The sequence below is a fragment of the Strigops habroptila genome, chromosome 4 (assembly GCF_004027225.2).
Source record: "Strigops habroptila isolate Jane chromosome 4, bStrHab1.2.pri, whole genome shotgun sequence".
NCBI classification, from domain to species: domain Eukaryota; kingdom Metazoa; phylum Chordata; class Aves; order Psittaciformes; family Psittacidae; genus Strigops; species Strigops habroptila.
In genome coordinates, this window is record NC_046358.1 from 85837580 (window position 1) to 85852840 (window position 15261).

At 52.7% G+C, this 15261-nt stretch overlaps 1 protein-coding gene across 2 annotated transcripts; it reads right to left on the reverse strand.

The window, feature by feature from the left end:
* Positions 1-3531: 3531 nt before the first annotated feature.
* SCNN1G (sodium channel epithelial 1 subunit gamma) lies at positions 3532-15241 on the reverse strand. 2 transcript variants are annotated; one of them, XM_030482977.1, is made up of 13 exons: positions 15000-15241; positions 14560-14881; positions 13465-13759; positions 12855-13048; positions 11850-11953; positions 11230-11393; positions 8292-8390; positions 6974-7091; positions 6489-6567; positions 6353-6410; positions 5946-6007; positions 5669-5744; positions 3532-5245 (listed from the first exon to the last, which is right to left on the reverse strand). In XM_030482977.1, exons 1-13 carry the CDS (start codon positions 15022-15024, stop codon positions 4856-4858), a joined length of 1986 nt encoding a protein of 661 aa, XP_030338837.1. In that variant the 5' UTR covers positions 15025-15241; the 3' UTR covers positions 3532-4855. The 2 variants fall into 2 exon arrangements, with proteins under 2 accessions (XP_030338837.1, XP_030338838.1); XM_030482978.1 differs by having other exon boundaries at positions 14560-14878; positions 15000-15105.
* Between the last annotated feature and the right edge of the window lie 20 nt (positions 15242-15261).

Sequence of the window (15261 nt, forward strand, 5' to 3'; positions counted from 1 at the left end):
ACATTAATGGGGCATTTAGCTCCCAAACCTGTTTGTGGACCACTGGATGTCCCCAGTGTGGAAGGGGGCCCAGGGAGCCCTTAACCCCCTCGGTGCTGCCCAATGGGAGCAGCTTTGGGCAGCTTTAAGCAGCCATCCCCTCGCTCCGAGGGTCTGCAGTGACCGTCCAGGCTGACATCCCAGGGCTGCGGCCACCGTAGGGCTGGGAACAGCGGTGCCTTGGATGGCTGGGATCGCGATGGGGCCGGGCTGTGCCTCAGGTGCATTTCTAAGGAATCCGTGACTTATTGTTCATTGTCCCATCCTGGGCACATTGGCTGGGAGGTTGGATGTTCCCTCCCGACTGGGAAGTTGGATGCTCCCATTTTTCTCTGGGATACCAGGTGTAATTCAGCCTGACAGGGAAGCCTCCCATCCTTCTCGCATTTATCCCTCCTATTTTGAGTCACTTTCGTGCCGGCTGTTCATGCTGAGCAGGGAAACCAGCAGAGTCAGGGGAAAGTCTTGTTTTCCACCAGGAGAAGCCTTTGCCCAGCAGTTTCAGCCCCTGGAAGTACTGGAGCAGCAAGTCCTGCTGCTGGAGGTGGTGCTGTCTCTGCCCCTGCCCCTCTTGGTGTGGTTTGCATGGCCAGAGTTGGTGCAGCGGAGCTGGGAGCACTGGAATCACTGTCAGATCTGCAGCTGCTTCCACCACAGCTCCTATAAACCAACCTCCAAGCTCCTCAGGACAGGATGAGCCCATGTAGCCGTTGCAGTGCTCCTTTGGGGTAGGTCAGGACAGTAACTACAGAAATCAGGCACCCACAAGTGAAACGCCTGAGCTCTTTGGGTTACGGTTGAGTCAGAAGGTTGCTTTGAAGGACAGATCTGGTCCATGCCCCTAAAGGCTGTTATGTGGCAGTTGTGCATTAGCTGAGACAAAGCTCATCCTGGGTCTGGCCAGCAGGCTCTGTGACATGGTGCATGGAGGTGTCTGTGCCAGCAGGACCCGGCAGGCTCTTGGTGCTTTCACACCCCATTTCTGGATTCCTGCAAAGCTTCTCTGTGCACCCGGATCTTCCTCCTCCTCATCCCCTTCCCCAGCAGCTTCTCCACCACCTGCAACCTCCTGCTGTGGCTGGGAGCTGCGGGAGAGCACAGGCACAGGCGCAGGCGCAGGCGCAGGCGCAGGCGCAGGCGCAGGCACAGGTGCAGGCATAAGTACAGGCACAGGCACAGGCACTGGCACAAGCAGCCTTTCCCTGTGAGTCACCGGCTCCTGCTGCTGCAGGGTTGTTCCGACACCTTTCCCTGCCATGTCCTTCACCCGGCGCCTGCGATGCTGCCTGTGCCTTTGCGGTGTGTTCAGGTACCGCAGCCGCTCCCCTACAGCCCCGTCAAGCCAAAGCTGAGGGGCTCTGGGGCTGGGGCCTTCATTACCCCCACCCGGGACCCTTGAGTCCCTGCCTGGGGCTGGTGGGGTCCAACCAGTGCCTTGAAATGCTTTCCATGGGAAGAGCTTCCCACCCCCCCGGGAGCAGCAGCAGCGGAAGGGACATCACCTCCACAAACTTTGCAGCCTCTTGTTCCCATAAAGCCCAAGCTGAGTTTCTCAAACGCTTTCAGTTTATGATGTTTAGCATGTGCCAGAGCTGATTCTCGCACCATCCTGGGCAGTTCTTTGTGTTTAAGATGACTCAGCAGCTCAGTGGAGCTCAGTATTTAATTCAGGATGAAGTAATCCCTTTCTGGAGCTGCTCCGTGGCTTCCTGCCTCCTGAGGATTATTCATCCAAGGAGTGAAGGTGCTGCGTCTGCCCTCAGCGGTAAATGCACCTCCAGAAAACCTGGGCTTTTCCAAAGAGCTTAAAGTGAGTGTTTGTGCCAAAAGGTGCCTGGACACACGTCCTGTGTTATCCACCAGCGAGGCCTCACAGGCACACTGCGGGGAGCGTGACACTGCAGCAGCCTTGCTCCCAGTCAAATGGTGTTTTCCTTGCGAGAACTGCAGTTATCGGGTACAGAGTTTGACCAGTCCATGCTGCAGGATTGGCACCGCTCAGTTTATTTTTAAGGGTTTAGTTTCGCTCTGGGAAGCCTTTGGAACAGGGTGCCCAGAGAAGCTGTGGCTGCCCCACCCCTGGCAGTGCTCAAGGCCAGGTTGGACACAGGGGCTTGGAGCAACCTGCTGTAGTGGAAGGTGTCCCTGCCTTTGGCAGGGATTGGAACTGGATGAGCTTTAGGGTCCCTTCCAACACAAACCAGGCTGGGATTCTGTGATTCTAAGACTTTCTGTAAGGACCACATCACTGCAAGGCTTCACCTTCTCGGGTATCCCAAAGAAAGCTCTGGGAGCCAGCCTGCAGCATCTGCAGGCATGGGTCTGGGCTGCCACATGGTGGGAAGGACCAGGGACATGAAGCCGTGTCCCCTTGGCCCATCCTGAGCTGTGCTGCAGGACCCGGTGCAGCGATGCTCCAGCAGCAGCTGCAGGAGGTTCCCATGCTGATTGCATGATTAGCACCTACTGATATAACCCAGCCCTTGGTGCTGGGGAGGAAGAGGAGTCTCTGTGTGAGGGGATAGTGGTGGGGAAGGAGCTGTGCTGTGCCATGCCAGCAGTGAGGAGGGATCTTACAGCCCCTCCTGGCACTGCCTGTGGTGTGTGAAGTGAGCAAAGCTGTGGTCCTGCGGAGCTGCTGCTGCATGCAGAGGTACAGGTGAGGAATGGACCTGTGGTATGTGTCACTGTGGTGTTTTGTTTTGCTTTTTCCCAGGGAGGTTTTCCCCTTTTGATGTCCTTAGAGGCTGTGCTTTGTAGAGCTGGAGTCCAAGCTGGCCCCAGCAGCTACCTGTGTCTGGGAGATGGTCCTTACCCAAGTGTGACTGAGCCAAAGCAGCTCCTATAGAAAGATGCAACAAACTGGTACGGAAGGAGCCTATTGTAAGGTGTTATGAAGCTCTGAAGGTTGCTGTTACTTCCATTGCTGCTGCAGCCAGGGTGGCTCATGCTGGTTATGTGAATGTGTGCATGTGCTTGCACAGGCTACTCAGCCTTTCTCTAGGTCTGTCCTGCTGTCGCTGAAAGCGGGGCAAGCCTAGTGTGATGAGCGTGGTTGGTATTTGGTGTTGCATTAGAGGTGTTGAGATGAGCAGTGGTTTGCTCCAAGCACCTCACCTTCCTGCACTAGAGAAAGGGCTCTGATGCAGAGCAAACCTACTTCTCCTCCTGTGGTCTCCAAAGGGCTACTGAAGTGGAACTGTCTGGGGACCCTGAGATTCCAGTGGTTTTGGTCACCTTGCTGGTGAATGCTGCGTTCCAAAGGGCATTTTCACTGTGCTCCTGAGCCAGGTTGGGCAGCATGCTGCAGCACAGCCCCACCTCTGCAGAGGAGCCTGGGGACCTGGCCTGGCTGCCTGGGGCAAGTCCTGTATCTCCTGGCTCTCTGTGGATAGACTTGTCTGTTGCTCACGTTAAAAACAAACAAAAAAGAAAAAAGCAGTTACTCAAAAATATATCTTTATTTTTTCACTTTATCAGCTATTTAAATAATTCAGTTAAAATATTCTTTATTGCACATTAAAGAACCTTTCTGGATTCTATATAAGCTTATACAGAGAGAGCAAAAGAGGCTTTCTTACACTCTCGCTCACACACACACACATGCACACGATCTGAATCATTCTTTCTCTACAAAACCCCTAAGCAGCCAACCCAGTGTAGGCTATGCTCATCATCAACACCTATAGTGTGCTTTAGGCAGCTAAGAATCGGCTATGGCAGGAGGGAGTCGGGCACAGGACTGGCAGCAAGTGGGAGGGTGCTGTGGCTGGGTGCCACAGGGCTCTCCCCACAGCCCTGTGGGCGCAGGCAGCGGGCTCTGGCAGTAGCCTGGCTCAGCGCACGGGAGGCAGACTGCGGGTGTTGATGCAGCACCGTGGAGTGGAGGAGGTGTAGGCAAGCGGATGATGCAGCGCCGGGCAGATGGATCCTCCAGCCGCCTCCTGCTGTGCGCGGAGCCCAGGGCAGCTCCGGGCAGTGAACAGGGTGTCAGTGCTGGGGTTCAGCAAGAAGAGCAGCAGCTCCCTCTGAAGCTTCCAGGAAGTCACGTGTGGCTGAGGCTGCCCAACGAGCTCCTCTGAGACCGTGTAATAGCTAGCCTGGGTGATGTTGAACCAAACAGGCTTGCAGAGTATGCAGTGCATTACTGTGATCAAAATTAGATTTCATGCCCTTTCAGGTGATTCTTTTGGGATGACTTAGGTTCTCCTGCTCAAGCTGTGTAATGACTTGCTCTACAAGCACATCTCTGGCTTTCTTAACTTTTCTTCTCAGAATAAAGAGCTCCTGAGGTCACCTCATCAAGATTCAGCTTGAGAGCTTTCCTTTTATCCATTTGGTGCTCTTACCAAACTGTCATGTCCCTTCCTGCAAATGTCATGCTGCATTCCTGAAAGCCCTGGGTTTTTCCCCCAAGTCAAGCAACACAGCAGAGAGCAATTAGTGTTAATACTCAATATGGCATCAATCTCCTGCTGTGGAGTAATTCCTGCCCACATACAATGGGGTGTGTGCAGTTGGTTGCTAATGTATGCCTCTGTCTGGCAAGACATCCCAGCTCCGTGCCACATCCTGCTCCAGCCATCTCCTGCAATGATTAACTTGAGAATTGATGTTGTTGAAGTTCCTAATGTCTCTGAGCCCTTGGCTTTTGTGTCTGAGCTTTGCTCTGAGAAGCTTTGACTGCAAGTTCAATCCCTGAATAAGGGCCTGACAGCCCTTCAGTGCTCGTTTGGGTATGTGCCTTTTGCCCCTGGACACATGGGTCCAGCACCCACCTCTTCTTCTGGCACCTGGATGGGTGGATAAACAAGCATCAGCGCTGGCCAAGCTCTAGTGTGTCGGGCAGCTGCTCCGTGAAGGCAGTCTCTAGCCGCAAAGTGCTGTAGTTGGGGGGGGGAGTCCTGGGCAAGGGGCTCTCCTGGGGCAGCGGCAGGCGCAGGGCGGTGTTGAAGGTGGGCAGGTCCTCGTCGATGCAGACGGGGTTGTCGTGGCCCTGCCTCTCCAGGTCTCCAGCCTGCGGGGGCCTCCCCGGCCGCTGCCTTTGCCGGTTGTTCCACCACTTCTTTGCCTTCTGCCACTGGCGCCGCATCACGATGGAAAGCGAATCGATGAAGAAGACCTCGATGATCTCAATGACACACACGACCGAGCAGCTCATCCAAAGGCCCAGCTGGCCTCCGAAGTTGGAAAGAAGAGTGACGAGCTGCAAGGAAAGAGAGCACAAGGTTATGGGCTCCTGTGGGTGCCGGGTCCATGTCCATGGCACTGTTACGGTGTGCGGTGAGTCTGTGCTGAGCTGGGGCACTCAGAGCTTGCTGAGCACTACTGAACGCGGTGAGCCCTTCCTCTGCTGCCTGGTTATCCTCTCCTGCTCTGCTCTGGCAGGAGCTCAGTGCTGCACGTACTGTGGGCAGCCTACAGCCTGCTCCAATGCAGGGCTTGGGACTGCACAGCTGGAAAAGCAGCCCCAGATAAAAGGGCTGTAAAGGGCAGGACCTGGCGCATCATGCAGGCGGTTTCCTGCCCCTGCTGGATGGGACAATTCCCCTGGCCAGATGAAAGCTTCCAGCCTGCCCGAGGGAGGAAGAGGCACGTCTCCCTGCGGGTGAGCAGGGAACTCACTTACTGTGTTGGTAGGATTCTCTGAGATGAATCTCTCGTTCAGGTCCTTGTAAAACACCATGAGGTTCGCGAGGTCTGTCCTGAGAGGAGAAGCAAAAGGCAGGTTGAGGGTTTAGTAAAACAATAACATGAAACATACTGAAAAACTATGCAAATAACCAGTTGGACCAGTAGGGCTGGGCCGCTCTAAGGGAGCTTTTTTCCCAATTGCCATCATTAGGGCTGCTGAGATTATATCTGAGCTTGAGGTGCAAGCTAGAAACACATACAGGGAAACTTACTTGTTCAGCTTCTTGTTGATTTTTTGCCCTTTGTCCCAAGAGAGAACTCGAAGCATCCAGTCCTGGGAAAAAGACAGAAAATACTGTTATAGCTGTGTGTGCTTGTGTAGAAACCCCCTGAAAAGGGAGCTCATGCTCAGCATCTCCTTGGACCAGTGTGGGTGCCAGGACTGAATGTGTGTGATGGGTCCCTGAGGGGATCTCCCAACCCACAAGCCAAACCTTGGTTTAATGGTGAACCCCTGGAGGGGAAGCCCTGACCTGGACACTACAGACTGAGCCTCTGGGAGGAGCAGCATTGAAGTGCTAAGGAACGCTCCAGGGGGCTCCAGCTTCCGCTGAAGCTGTGGGTTTGTGAGACCCTTGTTGTGCCATGTGCTGTCAGCACAGTGTGCTCAGGAACTCACCTCTGACACGATGGATGGCCACTGGGCGATGCTGGTGGTGAGCGCCCACTCCTTGAAGCTGCAGAGAGAGGCAGGCTGTCAGTGGGGAGCTCAACTCTCACGAGGCATTTTAGCTCTGGTCACGGGCAGGACTTACCTGCAGGCGTCTTTGCAGATTTGCTGGCAGCCCAGCTGCTCCTTCACGAACTTCTCGTGCAGTTTGTAGTAGCAGTACACTGCAAGAAGGGAGCAGGACATGTAGATGAGAAGCCAGAAAGAAAATCAATAATCTTTTGCTGCCTGTGCTGGAGTGGAGCTTCTGGGGTGGAGGTGGACTTTGTGGCCATCACCTCTATGGTGAGAACAAAAAGATTTACCCTGTAAATATTGCAAAATACTCTGAGAAGTAGTTGTCACTTGCTATAGGCATGAACTATCGCCTCACCGGGTCAAGTGTGGTGTGCACAAATGACAAGCAATTAGGACAACTGTCAGGAACAAGTCAATCTAAACAAGAGCACCAGTTTCAGGCTCTGTGGTACAGGGTCTGAAGTGGGCTGAGGAGGTGCTGGGTGCAGGCAGGGCTGGGCTGTGGTGCTATGGCTGGCAGCTGAGGCATGTGCAGTGTGTTTGAATACTTACTCCAGTTGGGGTTCTTCTTGTAGTTGCAGTACTCTGCCCCAGCGGGTAAGGGCTGCGCGTACTGGGCACAGCCACACGAGTCCACCATTGCCTTCTGAAAGCAGGAGTGCAGGCAAATCTGGGGGAGATAAACCAAGGGCTGCTGTCTGAGACGCACAGGCTGCTGTGCCTCTGCAGTGCTATGGTCCAGGCTTGTGTCCCCCTAAAAACATCTGCTTCTATGCCAGCAGTGGTAAGATGGGAGCCCCACTTCCCTGCACCTTCAGGCTCTGCTGCTAGTGAATACAAATACAGGCAGAAAGTGCTGTGGAGAGTGTAGGCTCTAGTGCAAGACACTCCTCTCTGAGGGGGGGTCTGGGAGTGCCCCCACTTTCCCTAAAGCCATCAAGAGCTTCAGTTGTTGCAGTTGCTCTTTCCACAGCCAAGGAGGTTTTCTGTCTGCTGTGGCATGTGGTCCATGAATCAACAACTAGGTGTGGGAAGTGACTCACTGGTGAAAACCTTCACGGCTTTGACCAAATTGTGTTGGTGCCTATTTGGAGACCTGAAGTTTTATAGATTATTGGGCAGCAGAGTCAGTGTTTTGAGCTAAAACTCTTAATGGGTTGGAACAAGAAGGAACTGAGCTTCTTTTTTTGAAATCCCAGTCAAGCCTTTTGGTCCCAGTCCCAGCCTCCCTGAGCACTGAGTTTCGGTGAAGTACTATTATTAAAACCCTGAGATAATGTCTGTGTGATGCTAACTGGCAGTACATCACAGCAGCTCTCAGGTATAACACCCCATAAACCAAAATCCAGGCTAGGCACGGGCTTTGCAGTAGGCAGCAGCTGATACAATTACAATTCTTCATGTGGAGAGTGCTACAACAACTGACACCCTCCAGGAGGACCCAATTACAGAAACCATGCAAAATTAGTGGAAACTTACTCTGCAAACAAACATCCTGCTATCTGGATACTGATTAGATGGTATCTGCTACTCTTGGGAGTCCTAAAGGTCACAATTTCTGGCTTCAAGGGTTACTAAGCTGCAACATTTACTTGGCCAATATTTTCCAGTCTCACATTGCTTGAAAATTGCCTAATGAGCTCATGTTCTTTCTTTATCTAGCAGGGCGCCTAAGGGAACTTCAAACATCAACCACTTAGGAATAAAACTTGGATTTTAAAAAGTGCCGTGGTATTTTACATCAGTGGTTAAAGGCAGTGACCCCACGCCTGCACTGTTCACAATCTCAGATCCTGAACTGCACAATATCATAAAGCTTTTCATGAAGGTAGTTTTCAAGCAACTGATAAAACAAATGCAACAGATTTACCTGGAGTGAGTAGCTCTTGTTGTAGAGATTTTCTACTGGAATGTCAGCTCCTGTCTCCGTGCAGTCACTGTAGGGTTTGCTCAGCTTGCGAGACCGAGTCTGAGAACCAGGAAAGAACAAACCTCAGTTATGGAGTTCACAGAAACCACAGGATTTAGTGGCTGTTCATCACAATTCTGAAACTAAGTGATGGGGCAGGTTTGAGCAGCACCTTTAGCTTTTGCCATCTCAAATGGTTTGTCAACCACTTGCCAAAATAAAGGGCTGTTTTGTTTGTAATGTCCATTTCCCAAAACACTGCTCTGGCTGAGTTATCTGCTGCCTTCACTGGCAACCTCTACAGGAATGCTGAGACTTTGTAATAGCAGCAGTGAGGATTTTTCAAAGCAGAGTTATTCATGTGTATGTTTTCTCTCATTGCTAAGACCTAGAGGCATAGTTTACCCTGATGTGTTTGTTTTGAAGGCAGGGGGGCTGTTGGGTGGGTTTTGTACTCTTTCCTGTGAAAACCCACCTTCCCAGGTTGCTGTTGCCCTGGCTGCTCCTGTTCCATGGCTAAAACAGCACTTCAGGCTCTGCCAGTGCTCAACAGCACCTCTCCAAAAATCTCTCTAAATCAAATGTTTGTATCTCCTTCAGGACTTTTTCCAGGTACTGCTTTGACCCTTCCTCTCTGATAAATGCCAACACCTTTTCCTGTTCTGCAATCTCTGCCCGGAGAGAGAGCTCTGAAATGCCAAGTGCCTGCGAAGTCTGATGAAACCAGGCTGGGAGCCCTCAAGTTCACAAGAGTTGATTCAGGCTGCACCGTGGCTTCCTGCAGCCTCACTCGGCCCAGAACCCTTCCTATCTCCCTGCGGTAATTATCCACTTCATAACAAAGTGGCCTAAAACCATGAGAAATGTCACCCATTTAAGGATCCATTCACATATCTTTCTCTACAGAGTTTAAAATTAGGGGCTGATCCTACAAAGGATCAGTTCAGTAGGAACCTGAGAAAGGCCTGCTTACCTTAAGGCACTGACTATGGATCTGCAGGTTACTTAGGTCAAACCTGACGGCTAATTACCACTTCTGTCTGCAGCAGTAGGTGCAGCTCTGAAGGAGCTGACATGCATGGTGCAAGTCAGATCCTTCAGAAAGACGCTCAAATCTCTTTGGAGGGGACACAGAAGTATGTGGTTTCAATATTAGAGAATGATTACTTCTGAAAACTGAATGAAACCAGCTTTAATATGCTTTTAACTTCCACAGACAACCTAATGCCAGGAACCTGCCTCAGTCTGCTGCAGTATCTTCCACCAGATGATAGATCTCTTGTACAGAACTTCTCTGTTGTAGCTCGTATTCCTACAAAAGCTTACTACTTCATTCAGGTACTGAAATAATTTCCAAACTAAATATTTAACTAAAGCACTGAAACTCCTACCAAGCAATGTCTTGTTTGCATTCCAAACATCTTGGAATATTTTTGGAGGAGGCGGGGTGGGGGGGTAAGTCCTAGTACCCAGCAGAAATACAGGAGCGATAACCTGGACACTGACATGCATTTGGGAAACATGGATTGCCATGTTCAAGCCTGTAGTGAGCAGCACTGTGTGTGGCAAGTGTTGGTGTGTCCTCCTTTGTGTACCTGGATGTGGGTGCAAGGACTGATCCAGCACCTTAGTGGGGCAGCCCTGTCCTGACAATCACGACTCCCCCTTGGATGGCTCTCTGGAGTGATCATGGGTTTTGAGTCCAGAAGCTGTGCCCAGCTTCTCTCTTGGCTGTTATGTTAGGATGCAATTGCATCACTTCCTCATGCCGAATCTTTTAAACACAGCCACTGAGATATGTTCAGGTTTGGTTTTTATTCTATACGCAACAGCCCAAACGTACCATGCTACATTAAATACTGAGGCTCTGCCTGCAGTGACTGTCTCCTGTACGGTGTAAGAGTTATAAAGGAAATAGTCTTGTGAGACGCTGCCTCCTTTACACCACCCTGGCTCCAATACCTCCCAGTCACTTTTTGTTTCCCAGGCAGCATTTATCCTGTTGGTCTGACCAAGGGGTTGCTGCTGCAGTTTTCCAGACAGCTGGAAGACAGTGAACTATTTGCACACTTTAAAAACATCAGCCCTGTTCTTAATGTCTTTTCTCATGCAGGGACCAGCTCGACCTGGCACACCCAGCCAGGACAGATAAGGGCTGGCTGCTGATGCATCTGACCCACCATCAGGGAAGAGAAGGCAGAACTAAACTGCTCACTTAACAGCCCATCCAGATGAAAGGGGAAGGTCTGGCTGGCCAGATGGCGCTGCTTTCACTTCTCTACCATGGAAAGCAGCCCCTTGGGTCAAATGCCCTGTCTTCACTACACTAATTGGGGAAATTTGGAGCTGCAGCTCTCCCTGCCCTCCCCAGGATGCTTCACTAAGCTGGCAAAGGCAGAGTCACTGCCCACGAGGCGTTTTTACAGCTGAGATAGCAAGAAACCCACAGAACAGCTACAGGGGTTGTGCTGCAGACCTGACCCTAAGGCAGGTTACCCACAGCTCCGACTCCGGAGCCTGCGTGGGATGCGAACTGCTGATTGCCAAAGCGAAACGAGGCACTTAACACATTTCTGCGGTTGTGGATTTTGCTGTGAAAACAAAACAAAAAATCCCCTGGAAAGCCAAGGGGTGGGACAGAAGGAGAACAAACAAAATCCCCGTGTCTGGTTGGCTTATAGAGACCTGATTTTTCCAACAGCCTCTACACAAACGGAAAACTTTTTGTTCTGAAAAGTGCTATCACAGGATTTTCCTCAGGGCACTTCAGCTGCTCAAGTGTGAGGTGTTAGAGCCTTCCAGCTGCTGGCCATGGTCAAACATCACCAAATGGGTCATAATTACACCTGTCTGAAGGCAATGGGACCGTGCACATGGACACGGGACTGCTGTCACTCACAAAGTGCATCCCGATGGAGGTGGCCGCTGCAGTCTCGATTTCTGTGCCGATGTCTTCAATGAAGGGATATTCATTCTGGTCATGGACGATGATCTTGGCTCCTGTGGATGTCACCAGGAAGGGGTTGTAGTCTGCTTCATCTATATACAGAACAACCTGCAGTCCTGAAGAACAGAGGCAAGGCAGGAGCAGAGTTATGCCAGAAGCCAAAGACACTTTTCTGGGCAGGGAGAGCAGCACTTCGTTTAATGTTATCTGGCCTTAAGCAGAACTGTAACAGCCAAGCAGAGCCTTTGCAGTGCTAGACTGAGACCCCTGCAGCAAGCACCGTCCCTCCGTGGCCCTGAGGCCAGCAAACAGGTAGTGTCTCTGTAGAAGGTGGCTGAAACTTACTTTAAAAAGTTATATAACTGGGAAGCCGTAGTTCCCAATGGAAAACATTAGTGATGCAATGATATTATCTTTGTATTCTCTGGCAATGGTTTGCACTAGTTCAAACAAGCATTTCCCCAATCTGCTTGCACATCTAGAGCCAACACATCAATCACTCTCCAGTGGGATCCAGTTCACTGAACCGCTGTTATCTAACAGCAGCTCTCGGCCTCCGCTGGCTCTCTTACCGTACTCGCTGCCGCCCGTGGAGGTGCTCAGCACCGTCCCGTTTTCGCCGCTGTTGAAGGTGTAGCAATTCCCGTGCAGGGGGTGATGGAAGCGAGTGAAGTGCCTGCAAGAAATCAAGGGTTGTCACGTTGTCTTCAGCAGTTTTCACTTCTGCAGGAGCAAACCAGCAGATTTGGGCTCTTTGTTTTGGTAGAGATATGGCAGAATGGGATGTTTCCCTTTTTGTTGTTGGCAAGCGATTTATTTTGCTGAGAAGTGTGGGTCCTTTTCCTAGGATCTTGAAACTACATGGAAACACAATCTGGTTTAATAGCACCAGGAACTGAAACGTTCAGGAGGTTTTTGTGTGGGAGTGGGGGCTGAGAGGATGGGGAAGCAGATTTACAGGCCTAGGAGGAAGGTGGTGCTGGAGGAGACACAGTCTTCTCTCATTCAGCAGCCAAGGGTCTAAAGGAACACGGATCTTGGCTTTCAGAACTGCTGCTGCACAGGGGAGCTGAGCACACACCTGTCTCATCCAAACACATTCATGTCTTTCCTCTGAGCATCCCCTCCCACTCAAGCAAACATCTTCATTCCAAGAAAAGATGTTTTGCCTTTGTGCAATTAAGGCACATGCAGAACACCCTCAGCAGCGAGCAGTACAGGACAGCTTGCTCCTGGCAGTGGGAAAACCGCTAAAGCCAGGGTACAAGTATAATCTGAGCCCCATAACTGCACAGGGAAACTGCTGCTGCCAGCACACACAACTGCACTGCCACCAACACAAACAGGGACACTTGATTCTGCCAAACCCCACAGGTTTATCTAAAACACGGACAGCAGAACACGGGCACAATGAAATTAAAGGGCATAATTAAAGCTGATGAAGACACGAATGTTGACTTTTCTTTAGAAACGGAAATGGTTCCTGCTGGGATTCAGCGAACACCAAATATTCAATTCCTACATACTATGTACTTGGAAATAAGCCGTTAAGCTGGAGGGATGTTCTGTGCACTGACCTTTTGTCACAAGATAGGCCATCAAAGAAACATGTCAGTAGAAGGTCATCAGCAGAATAACTCAATTTTTCTTTAGTCTCCAGGGGAATTTGTGCCATGATGTTCATGTAATGCAGCTTGTACCATTCCTGGATGGCATTAACACCAGAACTGAATGTATACAGTGCACATTCACTGCTGTTGTTTGCATCGCACTGATAATTACAAAGGGGAAAAAGCGTTTCAGGTGAAATGAAATCAAGTGTTCCACAAGGTACGGGTGACCCCGCAGCAATGCCACACACGGAGTTAGAGTGGTACCAAGGGGACAAAGGGGCAGCAAAGACCTTTCATTCAGGGTTAAGTGATATGATCAAATGCTTCAGGCCCAAAGGAAAGGTCACGGGAAGCACTAAACCTATTTGGGCAGACTTTGGGAAGGTGTTTCTCTTCCAGGGAGCTGGAGCTGTATCTGCAGGCAGCCACGGAGGCCTGGGCAGAAGAGCAGCTGGAGGGTTACTCGCTATAAAGCCACCTAAGGAAGCAATAAAACTGGCCGATGGACACCAACCCAAAACACCCCTTCGCTGCCCCACAGGGAACTGGCTGGCCAAGGAAGAGTGACACTCACCAGCTGAAAGCCGATGATATCATTTGAATCCCCAGAGTTCACGATGGATGAATCCTTGTGAAAGACACTGCCCTCTATTTTCCTCTTCTGGCCACTGTGAAAGTCAGTCACCGTCTTAGAGAATTCCTCAAACTTCAGCAGAGGGATCTGCTGGAAGAAGTCGCTCCCTGAGCTGTTCCACTCATCCACTGACCGGCGCACCTTGGACTTGCCCTCTGAAAATCCATAGAAAGTCTCCAAAGCCTTTTTTGTCTCTCTGTCCAGTTCAGATAAATAGTCCTTCATGGCACTGTACCTGCATTGGAGACAACACGGTAAGAAGTGACATCCCATCTCACCTCACCCACTGTGCTGCATGTCTCATCACTGGGACAAGACTCTGTGCCACAGACTCATGCCGATCTCCCACCACCCCATCGATACACATCAGAGCAGGCACACCTCTGAGAAGGACCACAAAAAGCAAAGCAGAGCCTAAGCCACAGCGAGAGCCCTCACAGACTCCCGAGCTCCCTGGAGGCTGGGTTAGCAAGCCCGAGGAGGCAGAGCGTGTGGGAACAAGGCTTCTGCCACTGTGCCAAGAGGCACCGGGGAGCCGGGTCACCCGCAGGGCCAGGCTGGGCAGCTGGGAGCAGAACAGACACTGATGTAAAGTGTAATATGGCACTAGAAAAAGTACTGTTGATTGATAACGTCAAAGCATCCTACAGGGAAAGGAAGAGGCAACATTAGCGTGACAGGCATTCCCTGTCCATTCTTCAGGAGATGCTGTTGTTTGTAATCCTGGAACTTGGGTCCTGGGAAGATGGCGATTTGAAGAGAACCATGGAACCGAGCAGGGTCTGTCTCAAGCTGAGACTAAATTGACGGAGTCCAGCCGAGCAGGGAACAAGCGCAGGGCGTGAGTATAACCCACACGTGCGGGAAGAGCATCGGCACATGGTGGCTGTGGTGCTCCGAGTGCCGTAGCGGGGAACCCGGGCGGGCACGGCTGCGGAGCGCAGCCCGGAGGGGGTTTGGTGCGGGGCTGAGGGGATGCCCTGGGCAGGACGCCCCAGCGGCGGGGCTCACCTCTCCCTGGCACCCCGAGCTTACTTGTAGGGGTTGATGTTGCAGATGGTGACGGCGGGGAAGGGCAGCTTCTGGAACTGGACGGTGACGGAGACCGAGGCGCTGTAGTAGTTCCTGAGGAGCTCCGCGCACTGCCAGAGGATGAGCCCGACGGCGCTGAGGGTGAGCAGGATCCAGAGAAAGCGGCGCAGGCGGCCGCGGGACACCACGATGCGGCGGCAGCCGTGCGTGTTGGTGTTGAGGCAGTACCACCGCATCAGCTCGCTCAGCGTCGGCGCCTGCGGGCCCCGCACCGGCAGCGTCCGCTTGATGCGCGCCGTGATCTTCTTCCCAGGGGCCATGGCTGCTGCGGGACACGGAGCGGGCCGCTGAGCGGGGGCACCGGGACCCCCGCGCCGACAGCGCCCCGCCCCCTGTAAGCCGACCCCGCGCCCCCCGGGCATCCCCCGCCCGCCCCGCCTCACCTCGGCCGCCCTCCGGCGGGGCCATGCTGCGCTCCCGGCACCGGTGCCGCTGCCGATGGGCCGGCGGCCGCCCGCCGCGGCACCTACCCCAGCGGCAGCCCCGCCCCGCCGCGGCCCGGCCCGCCCCGCCGCCACCGCCCCGCTCCGCGGCCGCGCAGCGCCGCCACACGGCGGGGGCCGGGGCAGCGGCGGGGCCGGGCGGGCAGCGCCGGGCAGGGCGCTGGGGCCGCGGCGGAGCCCCGCGGGGCGGGGCCGCGGCGGG

What these genes read in the sequence shown, in the direction of transcription:
- SCNN1G (XM_030482977.1), bottom strand. Translation starts at nt 15,024, where the DNA reads ATGGCCCCGCCGGAGGGCGGCCGAG. An exon ending in CCCGCCGGAGGGCGGCCGAG is followed by an intron (nt 14,882 to 14,999) that starts GTGAGGCGGGGC and finishes CGTGTCCCGCAG; the next exon opens with CAGCCATGGCCCCTGGGAAG. An exon ending in ATCTGCAAAGACGCCTGCAG is followed by an intron (nt 6,411 to 6,488) that starts GTAAGTCCTGCC and finishes CTCTCTCTGCAG; the next exon opens with CTTCAAGGAGTGGGCGCTCA.